The 27,882-nt window shown below is 34.3% G+C and overlaps 1 protein-coding gene across 1 annotated transcript; it reads left to right on the top strand.

Annotated features, from left to right (window-relative positions):
• The first annotated feature begins 184 nt into the window (after positions 1-184).
• On the top strand, positions 185-27,861 carry LOC123546432 (uncharacterized). The gene is made up of 21 exons (XM_053524528.1): positions 185-714; positions 6,365-6,492; positions 6,761-6,858; positions 8,158-8,379; positions 9,335-9,400; positions 10,461-10,534; positions 10,805-10,953; positions 11,535-11,647; positions 12,501-12,713; positions 13,175-13,210; positions 14,495-14,559; positions 14,924-15,066; positions 15,435-15,526; positions 15,850-16,074; positions 16,570-16,682; positions 17,321-17,466; positions 19,973-20,088; positions 20,350-20,565; positions 21,429-21,467; positions 22,346-22,527; positions 26,609-27,861. Exons 1-20 carry the CDS (start codon positions 568-570, stop codon positions 22,522-22,524), a joined length of 2,580 nt encoding a protein of 859 aa, XP_053380503.1. The 5' UTR covers positions 185-567; the 3' UTR covers positions 22,525-22,527; positions 26,609-27,861.
• Positions 27,862-27,882: the final 21 nt, after the last annotated feature.

Raw genomic sequence — 27,882 nt, 5'->3', positions numbered from 1 at the left:
CTGCAATTCTGAAACACGTGCTTGAACAAGGGGTTCATCAAATAATAAGCGTATTGGCTAAACCAATCAAACAGATTAAAAGAGTAACTATTGGAACATAAATGAGACACAGAAATCTGACATACAATGTACTTTTCCTTATAGTGTGAGAACATGTATATATAAATTATCATCTTTGATCATTTTAAGTTAAAGTACTACATAGAATTTACAGAAAAACAACTTCAGTCTTTTAAAATGACATAGTTGTTTAAAGCCGAGAAGAAAAAAGAAAACAAAGATAAACAATAGCCTTGGTATTAACAAGTTTCAATATTTGTAAACATAAAACTTTCGCTGTACCGAAATTACCTTTGAAACAAACTGCGCGCGCAGATATTACAGCATCAGACCACATTATCACGTGATCTGTTAAGTTAGTAGTAGTCATTATTTAACATTAGACTTGGCAAGTGTTTCGAGAGTATAGAAGGTTGTCCTGAAGTTATATAGACCTCTTTGTGTCAAAAAGTTAGCTTTGTTGAGTCTTTTTATTATTTTATTGATAAAAGATACATTGAAAAAAAAATGGAGATAAATCGTTTATCCTTTACTGCGTTTACGCAGTTAGGTTTAATTTCATTGTTGGTTTTACTTTCACCTGTTGAATCTGCGAAAAAATGTTCAAGAACATTGAAGAGGATCCCCGTGCACAAAGGATTCGATTTAAACAAAGTAAGTGATTAAGAGATATTATATCAACTACTCGAAAGCAAAGGACTTTTGAGATATATCTATATATAAATGTATACAGAGAGTGTGTGAAAATTTCGTTAGTCGAAAACTGTAAATTGTGAACGAAAATGGTTTTAATATACAACATGTATGTTCTCTGAAAACAAAAAGTAAACTGAAATGCATTGTTCCGTGCATAGATCTATAAATTTTCAAAAGAGTTGGTAGCCCTATATTTAAAATAAGAATGTATCTTAGATCGCATTTTTTTCTAAAAAAAAAAATCATATGAGAAACTGTTCACATTTTTTTCTGATATATGTTTAGTTTTAACCTTTAGTTTAACGGCTATCAACTTTTTGCATTTGCTAAATATATTTCAGAGTCGCAAACATAATCGATTTGTAAAAGGAAGACACATATTTTGGACTTTTCACAAATTAAAAAGGAGAAAGTGCAAAAAGTGCAAAGTTATAATAATCACTGTACTTCACTGTGACATGTTTCTGCATATTGACCTTAGGTGACACAAGCAGACGGACGGACAGATAATAAGTGGTCAATAATGCAATGTCCGATAAATAAAGGTGAATAATAGTCATACTGATAATTGGACTGTCCTTCAGTTTCCGAAGTTCACGTCAAGGTCTATTTTTTTTTTGATAATGACGCTTTTTTTCAAAAATGTTTGAAACTTGTACTGATTTTTATTCTGTCTTGAATTACAAGAGATGGACCAGAGATACAGATCTATTAAATGAAGGTAACAGTTAACACGGGTAAAAAGGGTTACAAAAAATGGAATTTTTATAATAGTGACCTTTATCTCATCTAAAGACCACTTTCTGGAGTATCTTTTCATACAGAAAGCAAATACGTTAAGAAGAATCAAAGAAGATTTCAAATAACTAAGAAACAATAGAAGTGTATGTTCGAGCGTTCTTTGACCCCTACCTGTATGAATGCATACACGCCATAGACTATCATGACACAGCTTTCTCGGTCAGAGAAAAACGAAGAGAAAGGTGAATTAGAGCAGATAATTTTCCGTTAAATGCCAGTTTGTTTAATAATCTGTCAAAACTGTTTACGCGGTAACAAAAGCGTTGATAGAGTCAAGATAAGCAAAGATCGAGGTTAAAAACCAGGTACGATGTCAGAAAAAAGAATTTTACTACGCAATATTTTCCAGGATACCGAACTTGCTGAAAGTTTTCTCTGTCAATGTTTAAAGTGTTATTTCATAATGCCGTATGAAACACATATATTCACTTCAAAGACTGTACATTTCTGATTAGGTTCTTTTAAATATCTAGGTAGATAAAACAAAACTGATCGTAGCGCCCTATTTTCTAGACTAGTACAAATGTAAGTTGCATTTTATAAGTATACCCTGATTGAGGAAACCGTTTCACAGAATTCTGATATTTGTCTATTCCCTTTTATGTGCAATAGAAGAAGGCTATACCCTCTTAACCATGCGAAAAAATATAAACAAATATATTTTACAGAAATTTGCGATACGGTTTCCTAAACCTCGCAACAATAAGACTAGCCCCCTAACGACACCGAACAAAATTTCACAAGCGCTTATACTCTATATAAAGACTTTAGGAAAAATCAAAAGCAACCATTTAATTTTTTAAAACAACGAAAACGATGCAAACTGGATTTGATAAACAGATACACCCAGTCTGAATGTGGTGAAATTTTGTAACTCACGAAAAATCATTAAATATGTCAGGTCTAAAAAAAGATACTGGAAGAAGCCTGATCCTTATATTCACATTCTGCATTCGCATCTGGGAAACAGTCACTCGAGAGCCGGATACTAGTATTCCAATTTGCTTCTATAACACGTATTTTACAAATTATAGAATAAATACAGCTCAGCGAAATACTGTCTTTCTCTTTCACAGAGTAGTGGCTAGGGTATCTTTAAGAAAGCGACGAAAATTAACGCCCGTAAACAGAACGCCATCATGGCGTTTTAAGACGCACAGAAAAAAAGTTTCTGTAACAATTATTGCCATCTTAAATCATAATTTATATTAATATGATAAATTACATTTTTTGAATATTGTATGGTTATGCATAACTACTTTTTCAGGGGAAAAAACTTGAAATTTCTCGCAGTTCGCGTATCTTTTCTCTGGCATCTATGCAGCATAATAGATCTACCCGCGTTTATTAAACTGTTATGAAAAACAGGAATGGATCTTAAACGAACTTAAGCAGGAACTGACATGTACAATTACTTGGTATTGCGTTTTCTCGCAGACGGCCCCAGTTGCATGTAGTTTAAACATATAACATCTAATAGCGCAAATAAAAACAAACATTAATTATGTCGATATAAAAATCATATTCAAAGATTTGCGTTAGGAGAACACGCCAAAAATATCAAGTGCTTGAAACTAATTGCTACCGGTTTTAACATTTTTGTCTTTATGTGTGGTAGTAATGGCATTCAAAACTAGGTCATTACATAAGTGAAATATGTCTGTACAAGTACATCAAACACGTGTTTGAACAAGAAAAAGACCAGTTAAAAGCGGTTAAATTAATTGACAATTATATCCTTGCACATCGGAATAGCGTTTCCGGTGATTTTACTCATACCGGTGTAACATTAAATATTGACCCCGTTGAAAATTGACCCCATTGATCAAAATTTAATGTTGAAATGTTGACGGGGTCAATTCTCAACGTTGAAAAAGGACCCATGGGATCTATTTTCAACGGGGTCAGTATTTAATGGTACACCAGCAAAACCATTTGGCACGGCTATGCCGGATAGCAATTTTCATACTGTAAAAGTGCAGTAACAAGATATTACAAAAAATAACACTTAATGTCTGCGCCATTAAAAATAGAGCGACCGCAAATTACCATATAGGAAGTGACTACTAAACACTAAAACCTTGAAATCCAGTTACATCAAGCTGAAACTGGCATTTTGTCTTGGATGTAGGTTTCTGTTACAACTATTGTGAAACCGACACTTTTTATAGTAAAGAAAATTTCCTTAAAGGACTATTTACACCAAATAGGAAGTGACTACTCAATAGTTCCATGTTGTTGATTGAATTTATTATAATGAGCCATGTAAGGATGTGGCAGTTATATTGTTTACTTTGTTTTATAGGTTATTATATAAGGAGAGATCTAGGCCACTTTCACTGGGAATTTACTGGTTGAGAAAATGTCTATATATGCGTAATTGCTCAGCAGCAAATTTCATGGGAGCATTTTTCAGCGGGTGTTGTTTTTTTTTTAAAATAGATTATTTTTCTTGTATACATGTAACATAACATCTCAATATTTTTTGTTTTTGCATGAAGACATGTTTTAACAAACTGGATATAAATGTTTTTTTATATCATTGAAATGCTTTAAAGTACTGAAAATGAGGTTTCAAGATTTATAGGCACTGACCTCCAGATTTTTGCAATAATGATTTTTCTTTGATATTGAAGTTTGGTTATGAACATGATGAGAATATGAGTTTTTCTAATATTTTCAAAAGTGATCCCTGACTATATTTGTATTTTATGTATCATATCTATCATGAAAATTACATTTGCTTTCAAAACTTTCCCCGTTACTTGAAATAGAGAAAACTTTCATGTTGAAGTAATACTGTTACCATGAATCTGTGTATCACTCTTAAAACAGTAGTTCCTAGGTATGTGCATTATTCAGTCCTCATGCTTGCATCTAGTTTTCGAATATTTTTTGAAAAATTCTGCTTTGGTTCGTTTTGAGCATTGGCTTTGTTTGAAAGCGGAACAACTTTATATAATATGCGGTAAATGATCCAATTATTAGGATGATCCACTTTTCTGAATTTACCCATCAAAGGACAGGTCATAAGTATAAATGAATACTGGCTATCACCAGTCATATGATACAGCATACATTACAAGAGTTTATTACTGTTAGAATAACATTGAATAATGTTTATGTTTATTGTCATTCAAAACAAAACTTCCAATCCATAGTTACAGGTTATTTGCTTTGTATGAGAAATATGCACGAGTTTTGCAGCGGGATTATTGTGCGACGTATTACATACGTTTCTACACATATTGATATCATATGAATATTATGAATTTGTTTAAAAAACTTTGATAGAACAGAAAAAAAAATATAAGATTCTTTCACTGGTTGTAGGTGCAGATGGGAATATCCGGCCTCGAGGGTAACTGTTTAGGCGGTAACGAGGCTCCCTGCCGAGTTACCGCCTAAACAGTTACCCGAGAGCCGGATATTTCCATCTGCACCTATAACCAGTGACAGAATCTTTTTCTTGCATACCGATTTCAAGAAATAATAATAAAAATAAAATCAATCGAACGGTTTTCTTTTTAGAACTATTTCTTATAGCAGTGTATTCAAACAAAGCGCGGGAAACCAACGTCCGTAAACAGGAAAGACGTCATGACGTTTCAAAACAAATAACAATGTTTAGTTCCGGTTTTGTTTTTTCAGTTGCAGCGTAACGTTATGAATTTTTGATAAAATAACGTGTTTTGAATCGAGAAATATACTATCAGGAACTAATAGGAACTGTCAAGGTATTTAATTTTTATTCCGTTTTTTAAATAAAATATAAATTATTACATAAACCTTCTACATATATGTAGTTCGTAATACGTCATTTACAGCACGAGAGTCATCTTACACCCCGGGGTGTAAGATGGAGTTTTCCAGCACCGGTAAAAATACCGGAAATCCCCGTCTGGTATGCAAGAAAATGCAACGACACACATTGATTAAATGGCGTCACGCTCCCGATATGAAATTAAGACGTCAATAGGCTACATTATTACATACTCATTTATAAACTCCGTTAAGTTTTAATGGAACCTAAAACGTCAATATTTTTCCATATTGACGTTCGAATTTCATATCGGGTGTGTGACGTCATTTGTAACGTCAGTTTCATGTATCTCGTCGTGTTTAAAAGTTCTTTTACGACGATTTTTTAGTTTTATTCAGGCCTAAGAAAAATTTTATATCTTTTTTATAATAATTTTAAGTATACCGGTATATGCTTATGTAATAAAACAATTATTAGATTTGCATCGAGAAATATGCACTCGTTCTTCGCGGAATGATATTGCGCTCTAAATGTCGCGCAATTTTTCCGCTTCAGAACTCATGCATATTTCTCGATACAAATTTAATAACCTATAAATACTGGCGTTTCCAGTTTCTATGCAAAACAACGGAGAAAAAATGTAATATGGCATCACAGTTCGAATACACGTACCGGCGTGAAATATGCCAATGTATTTATGATATTATAGCGGATAGAAGCAAGTAAAATATGATACATTTGCGACAACTTACCGGTATATCATTATAAAAAGCGTCGGTCTAAATATCTTAATAGACGAGATGATGCCACAGTGAGTATAGAGACGACAAGTCAATATTTATTCGACATGCTATAACTAATAATGTATGACACTATTGGTCTGAATCTATAAAAGTGCCGAATGCAAAAAAAATAAATAGAAAAAATTATCTAGTGGGTAGCCAGACTACCTCGAGAGAATGGAAATAGTGCAAAACTCACTTTACGAAGTTTTTACTGTCAGTATAAAGTTGAAATACTCTCTATCTTTGCCGCTTGATGTAGTTTGCAGGAACATGGTATACAATTACAAGAACCACATTGGCTTGGGGAGATAACACCTTTAAGTCCTTTTCAATTGAGATTGGCAAAAATGAAGATGGTTCGTTCCACTTTTCTTACACTGGACAAATGTAAGTAACATTCCGTCAAAATCACAGCAAATACCCAAGGCAATGATAGCCAATGTGAGGAATACATACTAGTATTTTTTAGATACATATATTTGTTGTATTAATAAGCTTAATGCTGCTAAATTTTTATCAAAACGCTTTTTACAAATAAACAGCCAATTTATAATTGTATATGAAGGCGTTTTTTAAGGGTCATAAATCACTGATATCATTTTGTTAAATCTATAAAAGTATATGCGATGCTGACAATGTTTATTTTAAAATTCAGTGGGGATAAATGCCTTCCAGTTGAATCCGGTACACTCGTAAAGAACGGCCGTCCTGGCCATTATATTCTTCGTGTATCCGGACAAAGCAATAATCATGGTAAGTAAGCTTATGTTAAACCTTACCCTGCTAAATTTCTATAATGAACTTGACCATCTTTCAGTTTGGACAGTACCATTAACTGTTAAAAGGTTAAAAGGAGTGCTTACCAAAAAGATACTGACTGAATGGCGTATATCATGATCATACTGTACTGATCTACAGTGGTCGCAAAGGCAGAATAAAAACTGCAATTTAAGCTTGAAGTAAAACATCAAATTTAACGTACAAATGCTTATGCAGAATACTACCACTACCAAAAACCATGAAATTCGTCATTTTTGTACACATTCATTTTCTCTGAAAGAAACTTAAGCAGCTGATAGGCACTGATTAATCACCGATTATGGAACGCCTAAACTGCCTTTGCGTGATAATTATTAGTTCGTCATGTGCCATTTCCATACATTCTGTACAAATCATAATTAATTATGTAGATAAAGCAGTTTGTTATGTACATTTGCTAGTTTGTCTTGTACATATTTTAGTTTGTGCTGTGCATTCACTAGTTTGTACTGTACAATTAATAGTTCGTCATGTGCATTTCCCAATATATTCGGTACAAATCATAATTTGTTATGTAGATAAAGCAGTTTGTTATGTATATTTACTAGTTTGTCCTGTACATATTTTAGTTTGTGCTGTGCATTCACTAGTTTGTGCTGTACAATTAATAGTTCGTCATGTGCATTTTCCAATATATTCGGTACAAATCATAATTTGTTATGTAGATAAAGCAGTTTGTTATGTACATTTCTTAGTTTGTGCTGTGCATTTACTAGATTGTTCTGTACAATTAATAGTTCGTCATGTGCATTTACCAATATATTCGGTACAAATCATAATTTGTTATGTAGATAAAGCAGTTTGTTATGTACATAGACTAGTTTGCGCTGTACATATCTTAGATTGTGCTGTGCATTCACTAGTTTGTGCTGTACAATTAATAGATCGTCATGTGCATTTTCCAATATATTCGGTACAAAACATAATTTGTTATGTAGATAAAAGTGTACCAGCCGAACTAGTAAATTGCAAGTTACGGACACAAAAGTGACTGGTTTACAGTTTCAGTGAATTGTATACATAAAGCGTGTTTTATCTTGTTGTTTTTTTTTTGCATTACAGTCTGTTTATGTATAGAATATGAAAAGAGTTTATGATACCTGATTTTGGAAAGTTTTTAAAAGTTCACCCTAAGGTCTTCCACCAACAAAATTTCTTTATGGCTTTAACTGTCTGTGCGCTGCAGAGAACAATAAAACAAACGTACTAGAATGTGTTTCATATTCATTTCAGCTACTATTATAATATCGTTCACGGACTACAGAAATATGGCTTTGGTATATTATTGCTTCAAATACCGCCCGGGGTCTCGTGCTCAGTGCCAGAAAAATGGTATGCAGATAGAAATTATGTCCAAAGATTTGACCCCGAAGAAAAAGGACGCCAATGCTTATATAAAAAGATCTGGCAAGCGTCTCTGTGCACCCGCCAAGTTGCTTGAAGCAACACAGCCTGGTAATTTTACTTTTTTACATTTATTTGTCACCACTGAAATCCTAATTCCATAAACGCTATATACTTCTAAAACCCGCGAAACGTCTTGAAAATTTATGCTATACGTCTGAAGAAAAATGTTGCCATGAAACGTCCTATAAACCTCCGTATAATGGTCACCAGCACACTTTTTTGTGTGTAGGGATAACGCATGTTTTTCGTGTTATAACATCTGCAGAATCCCGAGGGATTGTTTGGTGCCCGAGCCCTGTAGGACGAGGGTAACAATTATCCCAAGCGATTCTGAAGATGTGATTACACGAAAAGAATCTAACGTTATTCTAGCATAAAACGTGTAAAAACTAATAAATTAATATATTGTCCCTCAACATCATTTAAACTTCCATGAAAGGCGCGGGAATGTCTGAGATGTTCCTTCTTCACTTTGACGTCATTTCTGCTTAAATTTTCCGTTTTAGGGTCGTTATACGTTAACGCTTTCCCACGTAAGCGCGAGAATCTCTCCATTAATACGTTTTCTCTCCTGTTAAAACACCACCGAAAATAGACAAGAACAGCAGTTTTATGCTAGAATGTCGTTTAGCAATTTTTCGACGTGCAACGGAAAGTTTATGACGCTTAGCAGTTTTAAGATGTATATAGCGGAATTAATGTGTTTCAAAACAGAATGCAGAACCGACTGAATAAATATACTTGTCCAGAAGTATTAGAACATATTAAGTTGGATTTTGTTTTCGAAAACAAATCGAAGTCTATCATAATTTTCTTGCTCTCGTGCAAAGATGTTATCCGGTTACTGCTGAAATTCAATCTTACATTGTACTCCAGAAATAAGGAGGTGTCAGTATGAAATGGGTGTCCATCTTAAGAATGCAAACGTGTCGGAGTACGATGCTAGACTTTCTGTTGCTGTCACAACTAACTACTGTAATCATCTTTATTTTTATTTGTACAGGTTTGTGCAAGATACCAGATATTCTAGCTGCAGCCAAGCAAACTGCACTAGACTTGAAAGATGATGGTAAAAGTTTTATTTTATCTTGAATTACAAATTAATGTATTACGACTGTTGATTAGCAAGTCTCAGGCATCCCCATGTTTTCATTCCTTTCGTTCGAGGCGGGGTGATCTTCAAGCCACCATCACTCTCAAGAGACATTTGTGATAGTTGTAGATAATGTATAAAATATATTGTCTGTTTGATATGAAGCAGTAAGCACAATGGAGGAACTGAAGGATGTTTTGATAATTGCATAAAAAGAATGTAAGCCAAGAAATTCATAAAGGTATAAAACAGCGCTTGATGATGACTGCCCTTAATGACCAACGTTAGGAACTGGGCCGATAAGCTTGAAAACACTGAAGATAATAGTCTATGGTCTGGTCGTGCAAAAGTTGCTACTTCTGACAATGAAAAACCAAAGTCAATTTTCTGAAGAAATGTGTGACCATGGAATTATCACTTCAACCCAGTCAAAAACTCAAAACAACCATTGTCTACTTCCGCCTATAACGTACGTTTCGGTAAATGGGTACTACGAAACGCTATCTGAGATATGAAATATCGAGACCTGTGCCCGATGGAAGATATATTACCACTTGTCCAGAATGCATAGTACCCATTTATCGAAATGCGTATTTTTGGTGAGAATTGCGCGATTGAAATGAGTTTTATCTGAGTATATTTTCCGTTCATGATCATGGTTCTTAAAGTGGGGTAGGGTATAACATGTACAGTGAATATTTTCTTTCTGGTCTGGCACCAGTGGTACTAATGAGATCTTTGACGTGTTTTGTTTTACTGTAAAAGGATGTAAAAAGTGATGATTATTAAACCGTCGTTTATAATGTTAGGGAATAAATTTTTGATGTACCCTTGTATCTTTTTGCTGTAGTTGTTTTAAGCAACTTAAATGACAGTGTAATTTTATATTGTTATCGAAAGAAGTCATAAGGACTACAAAAGGCAAAACTTAATAATTTTCCAAGTTCAAAGATTTACTACAAACGTAGGAACGTAAATATGTACTTGTTTTATCAGTAACATTAATTGTTAAACTGTAAAGTTTTGCTTGTTTCAGATACCAAAACCAGTGGCAAAGACCATTGTGCTGTCAATAACATTCCAGTTCAGCAGAACTTCAACAGTTCTCAGGTAAACTATTGGTTGTCCGTAGTTAAATTACACTAACTATGTGCAAACAAAATCTTAATATCACTAATTAAAACACTGACATACTCAAAAACGAATAATGATGTATTGACATCTCTTGCAACTACGCACATTATAATATTTAAATTGAAGACGGAAAATAAGGAAATGTAGCTAAAAGCGTTCATAGTCAGTGTAGGAATTGGTTATAACATGTAGCTACCTGAAAGGAAACTTCAACCAGTGGTATTATCACTGTTTTCAATATTTCAGTTGCAAGGATTATGGTACGAGATAGCGCGCACGCGATTTACGTTCAACAAGATGGAGTCTGTAGTGAATTTCCATAGATACGATGAAGAAACCAATCAGATATACAGTTACTATACCGGCACTGTAGTTTCCCAGAATGACGATGATAGGTAATTATATAACACGAAGTCCTTGAAAAACGCTCTGTCACAACACACTCGCAGACTTCTTTTTAAGAATTTCACTATTTTCAGTGCCATTCTGTTGAAATATTAAATTGCATGTGTAACTTGAAAATGACAAAAAATAAAAAAAATAACACCAAAGAACGAATTTGAACTAATGATTAGCTAAACATAAAACATACCACAGTTACACTCTATCATTATCACATGTTTTATTGTCAAGGAAATCAACGAGTTAAAAGTTTTCACTGAAAGCTTGTTTTTCAGATCCTCTGCACTTATTTGGATTGAAATATGTATATATGTGATGATATATAAGTAAATACCATTTATACTAAATTCATAGCTCAAGTATAAGGTGAATCTACATTGCCATTGATTGCCTCAACTTAGGTTGAGATTATTTTAAAAACACAATTCTACCTGTTAGACTGAGGATGGGATAATTTATTAAAATAACTGACTGGCGTGGTAGATATTTTCTCTCCATTTAAACCGACAACTACCCGTTATTGGAAATATAAATAGCTCAGATTTCAATTAATACGTATCATTGTATATTACAGTGAAGTGGCTTGCATGACTGCTATACAGGGCATGTCAAAGACGGCGGGGGAAACTGAGCCGGACTCCAACAGACTTGGCAAGATAGGATGGGACGACTTTTCGTTTCACTGGTGTAAATATTGCTTTTTACTGATTTTAGCAGGAGCTCCTGCAGTTCTTTATTTATAAACGTCAATTTAAGCTCCATGAGACCTTTTAATTTTATGTTAAAAACAGATAAAGCAGTTTTACTTACAAACATTACACGAAATTACACGGGTAGAAAAGCAGTACTTTCAATGTTGCACATGAACCGTTATAAAGGGCGGTTATCATAAACAAAGAACCCAATTACATTTTCTGTTACGATAGTCAATATTCAGACCTTTGGCAAATATTTGAAGAAAAAAAATACAACTGTTGAAAATAGCATTTGACAAGAAATATACATATGATATATTCAAAGCAAATTGTGTGGGACCAATATTATAAATAAAGATATTATGAGCCTTAGATTATTTTATCTAATCAGTGTGGCCAACCCACATGACTTTTCGGTATCATCCACACGGAGAAAATCGCTTGATTCAGGTAACATTTTTGCTTATAAATTTCCTTATTACTTGCCAGATTTTAATAAAACACAAAGTGCCTAAGACTAGGAAAATGGGTGCTTTACGAATGTTTTTTTCACGCACCAAATGTGTAGGTAATGTACATACTAGAATTTGGGTGAAGTGTCTGAAGACAGTATTGATATAAGTTTGGCTGATGTTTAGTGCCGAGAAAAGCACTCGTTTTTCTGTTTTCGATGCTTTTTTATTTTTTATTAATATGAATCATATAACAAGGAAATTAGATTAAAAACTGTTACATGAATCGAACGATTTTCCCGTGTGCACGATATCGAAAAGTCATGTAGGTTGGTCACCCTGATAATATAAAGAGGAAGCTTGATATTGAAACGACAACCATTTATCTTTCAGCCCCAACCAAAGTACTTTATGCCGACGACGATTATATATTGTTTTATGCATGTTATTCCGGTGAAACAGACACACCGTGTAATAAAATGGCCATGGAAGTCACTCTATCAGGGCGGTCACGAAATATCAGCCAAGAAAAAAGAGATACCATTTATGACATACTACCACAAATCTGTGTGAATCCTGATGATATGATAGAAACACAATTTCTTAGTAAGCATAGTTTTGTTAAGCTAGAAACATGCTATACACCGCTTGATTTCAAACATTTTCATGCTGAATCAGCCCAACAATTTCAGCTTCGAAAATAACGAATCTTATTTCTTATCATTTTCTTTTAGGGATAACGAGTAACATGTTTTGTCTCTGTTTAAGAGATGACAGATGTTATATTTCATCATTTTCTTTTAGGGATATCGAGTAACATGTTTTGTCTCTGTTTAAGAGATGACATATGAAATTTGTTATCATTGTCTGTTAAGAATAACAGATATTATATTTTATCACTTGTTTTAAGGATCACGAACGTTATGTTTTATTACTTTATATTAGAAATAACGAATATCTTCGGCAACTTCGTTAACAATCCAGTCAGAGCATAGTCACGACTGTCATCATGTTTAAACAGAATAATAATCTGTTTAGAAAGGAAAAAAAATCTGTTTATATTTCAGCAAATTGCACTAGCTGGGTAACCATTCAACCGGAAGGTATGTTAAGCAAATATACACTTTTTAATGGCCTTGTTTATCTATTTTACAAGCGCCGTGCTTCTTTACTGTTCTTTAGGTGATCCATGGGTCAGTCATTTTTTTCTGGATGACAAATATATGATGTTTGTCTGAATTCCATGTAGAAAAGACTATTCACTATTTATTTCTGATGTAAAGGTAGCTAATAGGGGATGAAAATCCCCGAGACGGTAACGTCCGTATATAGTTATTCGTCTTTGTTAATGCATATACTGAGGCAATTTTTTCGGTGTTTTCCGGTTCCGGTTTATGTACACGTCGCAGACTGGTTGTCTACATGAACATCCGAGCACCCCGAATCAGTCTCAGAAATTCGTAAAGCGCGCCAACATGAATCTTTTACTTCTTTTTCGTAATGAAAAACTGTACATGCAACTGACTAAAACTTTTAAAACAGTAAATAAGTGAAAAGGCCATTAAGTTTTTGCGTGGAGTGAAAACAAACAAATATATCTAAAGCAAGTGCGAGAACGCGGTGAATGACGTCATGGTCACGGCATCCCGTAAATTTTGCAAAGTATGATATTCGCTGTAAGAAGTATGATGACACTAAATGTAAACTTAATGTTAGAGCAAAGTTTCACTTTCTTTTGAGTGTTGAATATTTATTCGTAAGTGGATATATAAAAGATAAATCCCCATGCTAGGCGGTGCCTTAATTTATATTAGTAACAAGTTTCCTTTCCAAATATTTAGTTAGTTGCCTTTTTTTTTAGCTACGATGAAGTTTAAAAGTACATCAAAACGGTAATAACGACTGACAGTGATGTTTGTCGTATCTGTACTTTTGAATAGAATAGTTGGATGCAATCAGTTATTTATAATCGAACACTGAACATGAAGACGTCATGCAAAGTTTGGAAATCTGTCTTTTCGTAGAATTTCCGTGTTTCTTGTATTCTATGTTTTACGGATAAATAGTTTTACGACAGGACTTAAGATGGGTTAAAGTTGATAACTACTTAATCCGATTATACACTTGATTAGTCCCTTACTGCTGCTCGTTACCTGCATAGTAAACCTTAGTTTTGACTCGGTAGTGCTCAGCCTCTAACGTGCAGAGTTACCTTAATTAATTTCAGTTATGACATTTTTAACTTGCAATTGCTTATTACTTGTTGGGTAAGATGATTGTACCTAAGATTATATAATTAATTAAACTTAACCCTTGGTAAAATGGCAACTTAACAAATAATTCTAGGGTATTTAGATATTTTCATTTTTTCCTGTTTTATTTGTTAGATGTGGGTCCGGAGGACTGCAAACTGGATGATATTATGGTGTATGATGACTACATAAACACTCAGGTAACACGTGTATACCTTATATGCGGATAGTTCAGCCAATATCGACAAAACCCGTTATCCCCCGTTCATCAAACAGCATTTTAAATCGGCCGACTTCATTGATTGTATTCTATGTCAAACAAAGTTGCGCTCACAGCCACAGAAAAATAACAATGTTTTTTTTTTGTTATGTGTAGACGCCATCAAAGATGAAACACACTTAAATGACTTTTGAAATTCAGAAGTTGATTTTATCTCTTATGTTTGCCAATATGTTAATCCGTAGATATTTTTAAATAAAATGCTTAAATGAGACAGGTGTGCGAAGATTATATCTACCATATATGCTTAATGCAATCGATTCCGATATGTTCATAATTTCCAGATGGCCGGAACATGGTTTCTGTATTCGTCAATATCATACAATAATATGACAGCATTAAATGGCGTTGTTATGGAAAAGACGCTGCTTCCCGGCAGCGAACGCATAGAAACGAGAATTGCTGCTTTCTCACCCGAAACTGACAAGTAAGATTTCAAAATAACAGAAATGTTTAGTATAATAATTTAACGTCTTATAAATCTGTCTACTGTAGAAATAGTCGAGTTAGAAAATGTCATGAGTTGATAGAACCAATGTTTTTATTTCCATGTAGATGTATTGTAAGCCCCATTGCCCAATACAGTCATATTTGTACTAACGTTATCATGTAAATTCTGTGATATTGAACACGTGGACATCTATGCCTTTAAACACAAATACTTACGGAATACGCCGATGGTTGACCTAAACTGGAAACAGAAGACGGAATGGGCCGAAAACAAAATATCACCATTCGCTCAATCCAAGATTTAACATTTTTGAAAGCCTGTAGATTTCTAATTTTTCATTTAAGTTGTACTGAGTATCGGTCAAGGTCGCGGGACATGTGTATTGAAACAGCTGATCATATAGCAGTTCTACCCACAGGAGGCGACGGAAATTTCGGTAAGGAAAAAACGCCAAACAATGTTTAGAAAATGTAAAGTAAAATGCAACACATTAAAAGTCGTAACATATTTGGTGATCTGTCAGTGAATGAGTGACATCTGACTCAATTGGCTATTTTTTATATTCTTTCATACCCGAATTCGTTTTTAAAGGGACACTCAATTCTTTTTTTCTCGTCGTTCATATTCGTATTGTATAATTCCTTCGTATATATGTGTTCCATAAAATGATTTTATTCAGCGACAAATCACTGTATTGGGATATATTATTTCTTAAATACCCCTGAAAATAATGACTCATATATTTAGTATTGTTTTCAGTCTTTTCTAAAGTTCTCTATCTTGACAACGACATCCTCGTGGAATACACGTGCTCTGCACGTTCCTTGGATGGCGCGTGCGACAAAGATGGTATACAGTTTAACGTGTATACGACTAACGATACATCTGATGAAGATTTCCTACTGGCAGATGTCCATCAAGACAGGGTAGATATGCTAGCCAAGTCTATTTGCCTCGATCCTAATGATCTACAGCTGCAATCAGGTGTGGTTTGAATGCACTTTATTATAATGTACACCTTATATAAATTGCCGGTCCAGTGTTCGTGTTGTATGAGCGGTCTATATTCAACTCGTGTTTACTTGGCTAATACGTAAAGAAAAGATAAAACTCTGAAAATGTAATTCTTATGTCACGTAATAAAGCATTTACTGAAAACTATTGATCTTCGGACTTCGAGTAATAGTTTTGGCTATCGACCGGCAAGCTATCCAGTAAGCATATATGTTGCAAAGTGTATCTTGCATTCATTAAAATAAGTTCAGAATAAAACGCAAAGGTAGAAAGCATGGAACAATTGATCAATAGAACTCGAGGGTCATCCAATATTAAGCGCAGTTTGAAATGAAAAGATAAAAAAATGGCTAACATCAACTCGATACGAATAAATAGTAAGTTGAAAATAGTGCCAACGACTGGGAACGGTTAGTTGACGGAATTATTCTAGTTCATTTACTATATAACTATATCCTGTTACAGATTGGTGTAATATTTCGGAGTTCGCAGCACCGGAAGAGAGCAGTGACGCGGAGCGGTGTGACATTGACCAGCTTACGATCTTCAGTGATACGAACGAGTATACGCAGGAAGGGGTAGGTCTGAGGTCAGGGAGGGGTAGGTGTGGGGTCAGGAAGGGGTAGGTCTGAGGTCAGGAAGGGGTAGGTCTGAGGTCAGGAAGGGGTAGGTCTGAGGTCAGGAGGTCAGGAAGGGGTAGGTCTGAGGTCAGGAAGGGGTAGGTCTGAGGTCATGTTTGTAGCAGTGCATACTAGCGTCATTCGGACTCATACAAATATTGAAAGAGGCGTTTATTTGAAACATATATACACAATGTTCGTCATCTTACGGTTTCTTTAGACAATTATAAGCAGTAAAACACAACTTGGTCTGGTATTGTAGATATAAGTAAAGAGAAATACAGCTTATGCAATGTATAGGACCACCTTATTAAAACAATTTTCGAGTCTGTGTGTGATCTTATTTTATATAGACGCACACTATGATGAAATACCTGTCTACCTACTGTACATCTTCCCTGACAGGCATTTCCAACAAGGACTGATATATAGTTCTACATGTGCAGAAATAGTGGCATTTCTAAAACCATGTCGTCTTTTATTTACCGTTCTCACCTTACACAATGAAATTGACTGTTACATTTCTATTTATTAAAGTAGTAAGTAGTGTTTAGTATCTACCTTCTTATCATCTTTTTTACTGTTATGTCTTGCAGATATATGGTTATTGGTACGAAGTGTCAAGGTCGTCTATCTCTAGTCATAAGCCTGCCGTAAAATCTGCATATGCCTATTTCACATCACCTAGCAATGAAACACTTAATATATACTATACTGGACTTTCAAACGAGGAAACAGAAGGGTAAGTGTGTGTACCAGATAGAGATAATTTTGACACTACACACATGTAAGTCACCTTCACATGCCACAAGTGTGGGGGCCTTTTCTTATATTACACTCTCCCGCACAAACGAGGAGTCATTTCATATAATACTAACTCTGCATAAACAGTAAGTGCAGAAACGCTGTTTTACCAGGTAAACCAGCCAAACACACAAGACGAATGATATGAATCCCCTTTCCCAGCCATGTACATTAACGTCTGACTGATTAAAGCACAGTTACTATCCATATTGGTACAGAATTAATCCTTTTCGACTATTTGGTAGTTCCAGTTCAACCTCATTTAAGACAAGAAAGGCATTATTACAGTTTCACTTGTTTGCATCCCCTCTCACTATGGTAACGTTAAGATTTTTTTTCCTAAAATAATCTTTCTTGGTTGTTTTACGTTTATGGACGATATTTAGATTTTACAGTTCTTGTTATTTTAAATAGTTGAAGGTTTTACCAGAAATTGTATTTTTATTTTAAAAAGTTAATAACAGCATATGTTTCACGTTAAAGGTAGATTAGAGGACATGCTGTATGAAATATTTAATCTTTTAAGGAAACAACTGTCCAATTTTCTGAATTTCTTTTCATTATAATACGCCTGTTTGGGAAAAACGAAGTTATTGTGTGATGACGTGTGCGTCCATCCGTCAACCCGTCTATCTGCCCGTACGTCCGGCATATTTTGTGCTCAGAGCATAACTTAATAACCATTCCAAGTGTATACGTTATATTTGGCATATAGGTAGGTACTAATGAGACGAAGTGCAAAGAGCATAAACAGGGTCAGTAGGTCAAAGGCAAAGGTCACAAACGGCGTGATATTTAGTGTCCGATCATAACTTAGTAACCATATAAGGTATGAACTTCAGTCTTGGCATATAAGTTAGTGGCGATGATATGATTTACTAAAAGGTCATGGTAACAGCAAGCTTTAATCTACCCTTCTTTGTGTTTCGTGTCCAGAACTCATTACTGAATTACCATTTAAGATGTTGACTTCAAACTTGGCATAATATTATAGGTAGGTTGCGATGAGACGATATGCAGAGGGCATGATCCTGAGTGGTAGGTCAAAGGTCAAGGTAACAAGCTCTGTTCAAATGACAAATTTGTCCTTTGTATTTAAATTGCGGGGCAGAGATTTAAACTTAAGATATGGTCTTTAAACTTGGAATATGGGCGGACCGTGATGAGATGATGTACAGAGTGCTGCAATCCGCAATATTCCCTCACCTCAACATTAATCTATATTCGCTTACCTCCCCCGAAAACAAATCACTTTCAGTTTCTTATGCCTTAGTATGCCTTGGTCTCACGTAATCGCCGCCGAAAATTAAACACGCCCACCCATAACCACATAACCCAATCACCTCCAACAGACACACCAAGAACAGTTTTTCCTCCTCTTCTAATGTAAAATGCTACACGGAAGGAATGCACAGTTTAAACGTTCTTTTATAACTTTAGTTGGTATTTCGCCAGACACAGCCTGAACTTACTCCGCCTTATCTAGATCTTTACCACAGTTGACACTAGTTACACACTAAAGATTGTACATCTTCCGTTCCTTAGATAGCCTGTTTAATGATAACCACTGCTCTACTGATCTTTCTATAGTTGAAGCTGTGATTTCTATACATGGCCATTATATTTGATACACTCAAAAATCAATTATGAAACATCGAAGTAGCTCTAATTAACCTATGTACAATATGTCATATAACTACTGTTAAGTCATAGGCAGCTCGATAAAGATTTAGACTGGTCAAGCAAAAACAAGGCCATTAAATACCTATCAAATATCAAAACTAAGAATTTAATTGTCTTTTTAATAATTAACCATTTATGTTAAGCATTTTGTTACAGGTCAAGGTATTGGGCCTATAATTACAAGTCATCATGTATGAGTCACCGTTACGAACTGTTTCATAAGATATACATGCGTATCCAGAATGTGTTACATTGTTTTTTATTTGATATGTAAAGCAAAGAAAGACTTCGTACAAATAAAGGACTAGGCAAAGAATGAAAAAAGAAATAAATCACTGTCGTACTGCACGATAGGTATTTTCGCGTGAATTTTAAATTTTATGGTTATTTTTGGCGAAGCCTTTGTGAAAATGAGAGAAAATTTAAAAAGAATGAAGAACTACATCTATGCCTTTCAGCGTTTTTTCGAGGATGCTTTGATGATGTTCACACAAGTACGTTCTTTTAAAATGCGTACAGTAGCCAAAATTAAATCATCACAGATATTACACTAACTACAGGTGTTAACCATTTGTCCTTCTAACATTGATTAATAATAAAAAGTAAAAACGCTAACCAGATGCTGTAAGATGCAAAGAAAGATATAATTCCCATCAATACCATAGCGCCTTATACTGCAATAAAAAAAGCATAATGTTTTATGCGAGTAAAATATTTGGTATAAGTTTTAAAGTAAGGTCAAATAATTCTCTACATTACAGAGACGATCCGACCTGCTCTGAGGTATTGCACGGGTCAATGATTGCCAGATGCAGCAATGATATTAACGGAGACTTCTTATATAGATTCAACCAGACTGAAAACTTTGTATCATATGGTATGTCTTTTATATATGCAAACTTCACATATGAGATGCTGTAGAAAACAAATATGAATCTGCATGGTGAGAAAGTACACGTGTGTCTGAAAGGGGTCATTGTGCGCTAGACAATACAATATACAGTTATGTATTTACACCAAACCCAGATTTATGTGTTTGATGTAGAAAGAAGTAGTTTCCAGCTCTTCGAAAATCATTTCAGAACCCTTATCTCAAGTAAAATATCCGGGTTTCACTCTAACAATGATATAATTTCAGTACCCTTTAAAATAATTTTCACGGACTACACAAAAGTTCTGGTAACCTATATGTGCACGGAGATGCTGCCGGATGGATCGTGTCATGAGACAGGAGAGGAAATAATTTTATGGTCACGAAACGAGACACTGGATGACACTGATAAAGCGTATGCTTACGATATGGGCTTCTGGGTCTGTCTGCAGCCGACAATGACTGACAATCACCAGAACAATAGTAAGTGTACATTGGGTAAAATCTGGTTCAGAAATCATATATTTTCTGCTGGAATTAATAAATCTGGTGTCGAGAATAGGCCATCGAAACGAAACAATAAGCTAAACGTATGCCGTAATCAAAAGTCTTTGACAACTGACGAAATAACAGCTGTAAAAAGATGCGACTTAAAGTAGTTTTATATCTGACAAAATAAAACGGAAAATTCTGAAAATTTCTGCTCAGTCAAGATAACAACTGTATATAAGATGCCTTAATGACACCAACCATTATCTGAATGAGTATTTTTGACTTCATCATAGGATTGTTATTGATCGCTAATACATTTGAACCTTTTGACTTGAAATTTTAATACAATTTATATTTGATGTTCTTTGATATTGATCTACCGGCCTGACAGACGTAAGTCTAATATGATAAATAGCCATTGAGACACAGCATTGATTTGACAATATGGTGCACTGTGGCGTAGAAATAAGGAAATTAAAACATCTTGAAACATCTTGAAACTGTGTCAAAATAGGATTGAAACCTCTCAGAATATACAAAAGACCTATGTTATAGACAATTAAGAAAATACCTAAAAATGCGTATATTGTTTTGCGTAACAACAAATAAGCAAATCTGCATTAAGCTGCCAGTCAAGGAAGAGACAGAATGTAGCTAGTCAAGACAAGTGGTTGCTGAAGTCAGGTTGTAATTTGAACAAAAGCCAATTAGGGAAGTAAGCAAACTAGCTACTTAAGGCAAGCGGTTGCTTACTACAGATGGCTGTAATTACAGTACTTTACTATAAAAGGACAAAGAATGATTTACTTTCTATTTGGTCAGAAACTGTATAATTGTTTCTTTCTCTCTTATAGGTGCGTGCAAACAAAATCTGGAGGAATATGTAACTGATAGTAAGTATTGTGTGTGTGCGTGCGTACGTGCGTGTTTGGTTTTAACGTCTTTTCAACAATTTTAGTCATGTAAACGGTTTCTGAAAGTAAGTAAATTGGTAGATAGATGTGGAGCACAAGTTTGGCTATATTGCATAGGAAAATAGTAATCTGAAAATAAACAAAATAAATTACATAATTAACTCGGTGTGAAAAAAATCATTGTCTCAAATATGTCTGAAATAGCAGGACAACACCGTCACGCAAAAAACTTTGACTAATGCAGTTTCGACCAACGTCATTTCGGGGAAAGATATTTAAGTTTGGTTTCAACTTGACATGTGTTTGCTAGATGTTTTTCAAAACAGATCACTTCAAACTTCTCATATTTCACATACAGTAAGGTGCATATCAATTTTAGCAAGACATGGATTGGAGATATTGAAACTCGCACGTTAAGTAATGTTGTAAAATCATTTCAATGTAAAGATGTAAAGATAATGTTTTTAGGGGCTATTGTACATTACTATAACAAAATAAGTTTACAAGTACACTTTATCCAGAAGGTATCTTTGACCAATGTGGTATACATAACAATACAAACAAATTTCGAAACATTATATCTACAGTAAACATTATCATGCCAATAAATTTACAATATATTTTAAACACCAGTATGACACTATTTTAAAAAAGTAATTAGCAAATAATTTACAAATATCACATGTTTCTATATCATTCATTATGTACATTATAAACTTACTATGTGCTATTGCATGTATAAAACAAATCAAATGTGAAAACGGGACTTTTTTGTTTATGTGATCAACATGTTCAAATCATCTCTAGATTAAAATTACTATAAAACTTGAACGACGCTGTTTTGGCTATTCAAACAGATCATTTAGATCAGTTATACGAAGACGATTATGACGTCAGTGATGACGAAGCTATAACTGAAGGCGAAGTGGATGACAACAATGATCAGCAGCAGGATCAAGGTCAAAACAAATATGAGCTTAGTGATATAGAGGCAGCGTTCCTTATGGATGACGATGAATTTTACTATAACTCTTGATAGGTATATGCCAGCATGTTACACGTAAAAAGAATATTTACGCATGTGAATAATTGCCGCAACCTGCTTGCAGTAGATCTAAGTTCAGTTATGAGCATGATATATATTTAATGGCTTTAGCATACGATACATTCTATAACAGGTTTGATAGGTACACTTGGGTCAGAATGCAATTCAAACATTTGTACAAGCATGATCTGTTTACATCAAGCATGCAATATTAACTACTGGAATAAGTATACAGCCAGCGTGAGATATGTACACATACAAGCATGAAATGAATACACATTACATGCGATATGTACACGCACAAGCATGAAATGAGTACACACTACATGCGATATGTACACGTACAAGCATGAAATGAGTACACGCTACATGCGACATGTACACGTACAAGCATGAAATGAATACACGCTACATGCGACATGTACACGTACAAGCATGAAACGAATACACACTACATGCGACATGTACACGTACCAGCATGAAACGAATACACACTACATCCGATATGTACACGTACAAGCATGAAAAGAATACACACTACATGTGATATGTACACGTACAAGCATAAAATTAATACACACTACATGCGATATGTACACATACAAGCATGAAATTAATACACCGTGCATGCGATATGTACACATACCAGCATGAAATGAATACATACTGCATGCGATATGTACACATACAAGCATGAAATGAATACACCTAGCATGCGATATGTACACATACCAGCATGAAATGAATACACACTGCATGCGATATGTACACATACAAGCATGAAATGAATACACACTGCATGCGATATATACACATACAAGCATGAAATGAATACACACTGCATACGATATGTACACATACAAGTGTGATAAGTATACACATGACATGTAAAATGTACACATACAAGTGTATACATCAAGCAGTCGATATTCGATGAACGTTATCAATATATTACAAATAAGCTTCTTCCACAGGGCTACCGTAATTATAAATTACGTAAATACTTTGCTAAATTTTACTATCGTAATTCAGATTTGGTTTTAAAATACAATAGCAATTTAAAGACATTTGTGCGAGAAATATTTCAAAACCCGATTTTTATGGGGATGTGGTTTACAGACTTCTTAAGATTTTAGGTCATGGCAATTTTCCAGTTGTATTTAGTAAAGTCATTAAACGTTTTATTATAAGAGGTTATGACCCAACTGTTTTGAGACGCAACGCATGTTTGGTGTTCAACCCTTTTACAGTTGGACACTACGCTTTTCTCTTATCTGTATCTGACGGAACAGATGGAGGACTCTGTGATAGGTAGTTCTTAAATCCCATCAGGACTGAGCTATTTTGATTTCTTGTCTTCTGGTCTGTTCCGTCGGGCCCTTAAGTGTGTTTTTCTTGATGCCCTGTCTTCTGCAAAGACATTGAGTACATGTATGCGTTATTGTATTTATACATATATACAAGAGCATTTTTGTGTCTTCTGTTGTCTTTGCGTATGTTAGGGTTTCACCTGGCGGGGATAACTTTTATTTACACTGTCCTGTGACTTTCGAACATGGTGGGGGTAAGAGTGAGGTTAGATGCACCATGAACCGGTTTAAACTCCCCAGTGGCGGTTTTGCCACTGACCGTTCCAAGGCGGTGCTCCACAGTGTTTCTTTATTTGTTTGTTTGGTCCTTGTGTGTTTACGTTGTGTGTGTGCATGCGCGTGCGCGTGTGTGTGCTGGGTTTACGTTTGGGGAGGCTGCGTTTTTAGAACGTGGGTTTCCCTGTTGGATATCCATCCTTGTTTTGTTACGTATACACACGACATGCGCTATGTACACATACAAGCATCAACGTGCTGTGTTTCTGTACACTTCATGTCATTTTATTATGTTACGGACTAAGTATTATATACAACTCTTTAAGAAGCTATAGATGGAGGTAACTATATACAGAAGAACTAAATAACGTTTACCTTTACAAATCGATTTGATTAGTCATAAACTTCTGTCTTCAATTGTGGACATCTACTGCAAAACAGCTACATATCATACCACTATATGGTCAATGTACGTCTTACAGATTGTTGACACCGCCTGTTGTATATTTCCAATACAGCGTCAGTTTGCGGAATCTATATTTAGGGCTACACTATTTCTAGGAAATTTCATATCTTTTCATAGATAAATATTTTTTAAAAGGTTTCTTGCTTTTGTGACTTATTCAGATTGCATATTAAAATGAGTACTTGTTTGCTTTGATATATTTGTTATAAATTATTTAACTGATTTATTATATATGAATATTTTTCTTTAGTATGGTATGCAAATATTGAACTCAGTTGAAATCTGTTTTATTATATATATGCTATATAATGACTGAATCTCATTACACGGAAATGAAGGTACGCTGCATACAGTTTATCTATGTGATATGACTACGATCAAACTTTGCTTATATGAAACAGAAATATTGAAATAATTACAATTGAATGTTTTGCTTGACCTTCACTTTTTTACAGGTGTGACGTCATTGTCCAAAGATTCATGAATAGCGGATATGCATTTGTTAAAGCGGGATCAGTTAGCCTATTTTAGAAATAAATAAAAATGATAAATAAAAAATCCTTTAATTGATTTTTTCTCATGTATTCTAATCAAACTTGATTTGTAGCATCTTTATTAAGCCCGCAGCCAACTTTGTTCAGCTGGGACATTTAACCCCTTTTAGGGGCTGCTAAAGCTAAAACTAGAAATGCCTTTATACAGCGTCTCATGAACAGCTTGGTGGATCTTTGTCATACTTGGTCTGAAGCATCATTATAAGGTCCTCTTCCAAATTTATTTATATAGGAACTTGGGCCCTATTAGGGACCACTATAGCTAAAAGTAGATATGCCTTTCTTCGCATTAACCACTAAAATGTAATTGATTTTTATCAAACTCGGTGTGTAACAATATCGTAAGGTCTCCTGCTATTTTGTCACAAATGGGGATAGGGACCAATTTAGCTAAAATATAAACACGTTTAATGACCTCTTCTCATGAACCGCTTCGTGAATCTTCATCAAACTACTGCTGTAATTATTCGTCTAAGGATAAACAAAACAAAATTGCAACCCTACGAAACCTTTGCGAAAAATTAAAAGAGAACCATTTAAATTGTTAAAGTGCGGTGTTTAGTTTTGCAATTTGAAAAATGTTAGATGAAAGATGAATGTTAGATGAAAAATTCATAAACTTCTTTCCTTATTACAATTCGCCGACCATCATTTTTAAAGATATTTCTTGTTTTGCTTTAAAACGAGGTTAATTTATACACAAACTTTGAAAGAAAACAATATTTCGTTTAATCATTGATTATTTTAATGTTTCAGGCATATGTCTTTCTGTATGTGATACTTTACCTGTTGTACAGGAATTTTGCATTGTATTTTGTTAATGACTATTTTTCAGTTGACATCTGTTTCATAGGTGTTAGTTAAAACTATTTCGTGAGGTAGAGGGGCGACATAATAAGGGACTAATAAGGAAGATTTATTTCTGAAAGAAACGTTTCAATACTACTATAATAAACTGACCTTTAGCCTGCTGGCGGGAAGTGATTCTGCCTTGGCGGCCAGTGCAGACCAAGATACGAACATGGTATTGCCCAAATTGGATGATAGATCAGTTCATTTTAGAAATTTAGCAGGCTAAAGGTTAAGATATGTCCATTACTCACGCGAGATAAAACTGGCGCAAACAGAAAAATAACGAACTACCACGTACATAAAGCATTTTCTTTGCATTCTTTGCACTCTTAAAGTATAATCTCATAAACAAATGTAAAGTCACGTAAATATGTGTTTCTGTCTTTATAAAAGTCTGTGGCAAACTTCCAAAATGGGTGTAGAAAAACAACTACAATCATTTACTTGTTTCTATTATAAATTTACCGTTCAGATTAAACATTAGTCATCAGGATTTATCTGGGTGTATGTTGTTTTCATTAAATACGTCTGAGCAGAGTACTACTGCGATCAAGTTAAGTTTTGTACCTATTTAACTTGTTTATTTGTTTATTGCATATATCTTCTTTATTCTACAGATGAACTTTCGTACATTTTCACATCTGGTGGAGACAACATGTTGGATGGAATCGATATTGACTGATGAAAAAACTCCTACGCTACTACCATACCATATTTGAACAAATCCTGACGTGATTTTAAACATTTATTGTGTACACAGTGTATGATATTGAGATATCTTTTACATTTATATATATTGTATTATATGTGAATGACGTTATCTTTTTTAAACGCAAAAGTGTAAATAATCGTAAACATAAGAAGTTATGTTCTTGATTATATGTATATATAAGGCGCAGATATAGAGAATTTTTGAGAAAGAGTTTCTCAGACGAGGCTAGATATGGCAGGCCTAGGAAATAGAGATCAAAATAATTGCACCTTTACTAAGCCTACCAGGTGCTCTGTATTAATAAAGTGCTTCTATTGTGACATTTTGGTCAAGCAAAAACTGTATTATCTGCACTATTAATTACTTACTGGTACTTCATTTTATTATTGGCTTGTTAAAAGTTAAACTTCACATTTGTGAAATAATTTTTGGTTATTTCAAGGACTTGGAAACCAATCTCTAGACTTCATTTGATGTATTACTATCACTGAAAAATTTAGGGTCTATCTCTAGATATGGTCCTGGAAGGGACGAGGCTTGCCATGCTCCTTCCGTTCATATCTAGCCGAGACTGAGAAATATTCTATTTATCATGCCATTATTAACAACTTCTGTTCTAATTTGTTTTGTTAAATAGGGGCGCGAATTACTGAATATACGGTAGACTAACCGATTCGTATATCACAATAAAGTAGGCTCTTACAATCTGATCAATGTCCTTGGATTTTATCATAGGTTTACTCAGTGTAAAGACTGCTTTCTCAGAAAGGCAGTTGTTATAGTGATGGCATGATAAATGATATGGTGCAGATAGGGATGGTCTTCGATGTATATTTAGCAGATGATTGATGGTACGGAATCGTGTGTGCTTGCAATACCTATTTTGTTTCTCTAATACGTGTTTTACTACTGACTAAAATAATACTTATGCAATACAGTCTGAACGCGAAATATTGAAAGCACCTAATAACTATTGCAGTAACCTAAACTTTTTATTTACTTTTTCATGAAATTTATTTTTAGATATTGCTTTAAATGTCTTCTTAATATGCTGAAACTTTTAACTGTTTAATCGGCTCATGTTGAAACTTGGTCAGTGAATGAATTTTTCCAAGGAAAATATCTATGGCCATAGTATAGAATAAATATATAAGTACATGTTCATGTCTTTCTTCTTAT

Source organism: Mercenaria mercenaria, chromosome 15 (genome assembly GCF_021730395.1).
Source record: "Mercenaria mercenaria strain notata chromosome 15, MADL_Memer_1, whole genome shotgun sequence".
NCBI lineage: Eukaryota > Metazoa > Mollusca > Bivalvia > Venerida > Veneridae > Mercenaria > Mercenaria mercenaria.
This window is presented reverse-complemented; position numbering and strand designations above follow the sequence as displayed.